General features: G+C 40.4%; 1 protein-coding gene across 1 annotated transcript in view; it reads left to right on the top strand.

Annotated features, from left to right (window-relative positions):
- The window catches only part of TRPM6 (transient receptor potential cation channel subfamily M member 6), a 175,400-nt gene that overhangs the window by 127,252 nt on the left and 44,942 nt on the right, over nt 1-3,206 (top strand). Inside the window, exons 26-27 of the mRNA XM_007939607.1 lie at nt 784-1,925; nt 2,103-2,215. Coding sequence (XP_007937798.1) covers nt 784-1,925; nt 2,103-2,215 — 1,255 coding nt within the window. The remainder of the gene's footprint in view (nt 1-783; nt 1,926-2,102; nt 2,216-3,206) is intronic.

The raw sequence follows: 3,206 nt of genomic DNA, 5'->3' as shown, positions 1-3,206 counted from the left end.
TACCAGAGCTCCCTCTCTCACAGTTTAGGAAATACAAATTCAGAATACCAGTGCTAGGGGAAGGCTTTCTATCTCTGTTGTCTCTGGAGGAAGGCCCTTATGTCCTTTCAAAACCTGTGCTCCCAGAGTTCCTTGGAGGTCTCCTTCAGTCTTCCCCTGAGTCTAGATGGTTCTCAGCACAGGGACCCTGGTCTAAAGGATGTGCTCTGTTCCCAGCTCTTCTTTCTTGGTGGTGCTGAGGTCCCTCCTTCTTTACTTGTTTTTCTCTCCTTTATTTCTTATAAGATAAAAGATGATGCAAGCCTCACCCCAAGGAGACTCCCCTTACATCAGATTAGGGCTGTGAGTAAGGGGGTTGCATCCCACTCTAATCCTGCTTCATTAATAAAACAAACATAGCCTGATCTTCTTTAACATAACCTAATCCTACCTCATTAACCACAGGTAGAAACTAAGATTTATAACACACAGCACAATTACATCAGATCACAAAATGGAGGACAACCACACAATATTGAGAATCATGGCCTAACCAAGTTGACACACATTTTATGGGGACACAACTCAATCCATGACAGAATGATTATGAAAACTGTAGGAGTGGGCAAGATCACCTGAGATAGGAGTATATATTGGAGATTGAAGAAGGCAGAAGACAGACCTAACTGGGAAGCAGCTAAGGCTGAGGCAGCATCCACAGATGGGAAAGGGACAGGAAGAGCACAAGGCAGATTGCCACTGGCTTAATGTGTTTATTGGTTTTCTCCCTTCCCTTACCATTAGGGTTACGGAGATGTACTTCCAACTGAAAGAAATGAATGAGAAGGTGTCTTTCATAAAGGACTCCTTACTGTCTTTGGACAGCCAGGTGGGACACCTGCAGGACCTTTCTGCCCTGACTGTGGATACTTTAAAGGTCCTTTCTGCAGTTGACACCCTGAAAGAGGATGAGGCTCTCCTGGTCAACAGAAAGCATTCTACTTGCAGAAAACTTCCCCACAGCTGGAGCAATGTCATCTGTGCAGAGGTTCTAGGCAGTACGGAAATCTCTGGCGAGAAGAAGTACCAGTATTATAGCATGCCTCCTTCTTTGCTGCAAAAACTGGCCAGAAGCCAACATCCCCCAAGAGTGAAGAGGGAGCATCTTCTTGAGATTACAGATCGTCTGGGACAGGCTCCAAATGTAAGAGATAACCAGGAAGAGCAAGAAACAAAAAATGGTATAGCTACTTCTGAGGTGTCCCTCAACTGGCAATTACATTCAAAGCATGGCCAATTTCTCCTGGTCCCTTCTTATCTAAAGCAAGTTTCTTTTTCTGCAGAAACTGCTTTGTCTATGTCCATACCATCTGAGGAAGCAGGAAAAGATATGCTGGCAACTGAACAGGTCATCAAGAGTGAGGTCCCTGTTCTGAGTTGGCAGACACCAGTTGTCTCAGACCAGAGGTCAGTAGCCGAACCCAAGGAGCAGTACAAGCCAATCACTCAGGTACCAGCAAAACAAGACAAGGGGGAGCAAATTCTACCCACTTTGAGTTCCAAACCTACACTCTTGAAAGCAACCTCCCTTCCTTCCCAAATGGAGAGCATGCGGACAGCAGGCGGATTTATGAACTGGGCATTTTCAGGAGGTGATGAAACTGGTGTGTGTAGCGTCAAGAGAAAATGGCAAACCTGCTCACCCTCCACTTGTAACAGTGACTCAACTCAGAATGGACCCTGCCAGACGCAAAGCCAGGCCAGATTCCTATGTGAGAATTCAACAAGATTGGCTCAATGTAGTGATAGCTCAGAGGTGGGACCATGGTTCCAGCCAAACTCTTCCTTTTGGATCAATCCTCTCCGCAGAAGCAGGTCCTTCATTAGGAGTCATAGTTTTAGATTCCACAAGGAAGAGAAATTGATAAAGACCTGTAAAATTAAAAGTAAGGAGTAAACTCTTTTTTCTTTGTTTTAATTGTATTAAATCCTTTACATTGCTCTAATTTTTTAAATCTATTACTTTAAACGGTACAACCATTCTCCCAGTCTTTCTTTAAAACAAAATAGTTTCCTGATACTGTCTTAAACTTTCTTTCTCTTGTAAATCACTTTTCTTACAGATCTCTCACAATCCTCTGAAATAGGGCCATCAGCATGGATCAAAGCAAAAATTCTATCCAAAGACAGGAAATTGTCAAAGAAAAAGAAGAAAGCACAAAGACTGCAGGTGCCAGTAAGTTTACACATATTCTGTCTTTTAGATTTTTGGCAATTGAGGACATAGCCTATTTTATTTTATTATTTATTTATTTTTTGCCTTCTCCTTCACCCTAATTAATATGTATCTATCTTCAAGTTAGTGGTTTACCCTCCCTTCCTCACCCACACCTGGTAATCATCAAAGGATATTTCTTTTTTTGTGAAACACTTTTCTTGACTTTTTATAGTAGTGGTCTCATACAATATTTGTCCTTTTGTGATTGACTAATTTCACTCAGCAAAATATCCTCTAAGTTCATCCATATTATGAGATGATTCACAAGATTCATCATTGTTCTTTAATCTTGCATAGTTTCCATAATGTGTATGTACCATAGTTTATTGACCCATTCCTCTATTGATGGGCATTTAGGTTGTTTCCATCTTCGTGCTATTGTGAATAACGCTGTGATGAACATGGCTGTATATATCTGTTCATGTCGTGGCTCTTATTTCTCTAGGATACACACCTAATAGTGGGATTGCTGTATCATATGATACTCCTATTTCTAACTTTTTAAGGAAGTCCCATACCATTTTCCACAGTTTTTGCACCACTTTACAGTTCCACCAACAGTGTAGGAGGGTTCCAGTCTGTCTGGAACCTTCAACAGCATTTGTTTTTTTTTTTTTTTTTTTAACTTTGCTATTAGTGAGATGATAATCACTTTGTTGTTTGGTTTTGCATTTCTCCAATGCTTAATGGTCACAAGCCTTTCTTCATTATTTGTCAGCTGACTAAATGTCTTCTTTGGTGAAGTGTCTGTTCATGTTCTCTGCCCATTTTTAAATTGGATTATTTGTATTTTTGATGTTATATTGTTGAAATTTTCCATAAATTTTGGAGATTAGCCCCTTGTCCAATATGTCATTGCCAAAAATTTATTTCCAGTTTGTTGGTTCTCTTTTTACTCTTTTGGTGAAATCTTTTCATATGCATAAGTATCTAATTTTTAAGAGGTCCC

The sequence above is a fragment of the Orycteropus afer genome, unplaced genomic scaffold (genome assembly GCF_000298275.1).
Source record: "Orycteropus afer afer isolate SDZICR_OR568_19922 unplaced genomic scaffold, OryAfe1.0 scaffold00005, whole genome shotgun sequence".
NCBI classification, from domain to species: domain Eukaryota; kingdom Metazoa; phylum Chordata; class Mammalia; order Tubulidentata; family Orycteropodidae; genus Orycteropus; species Orycteropus afer.
Note: the sequence above shows the minus strand (reverse complement) of the source record. Positions and strands in the feature narration are given on the sequence as shown.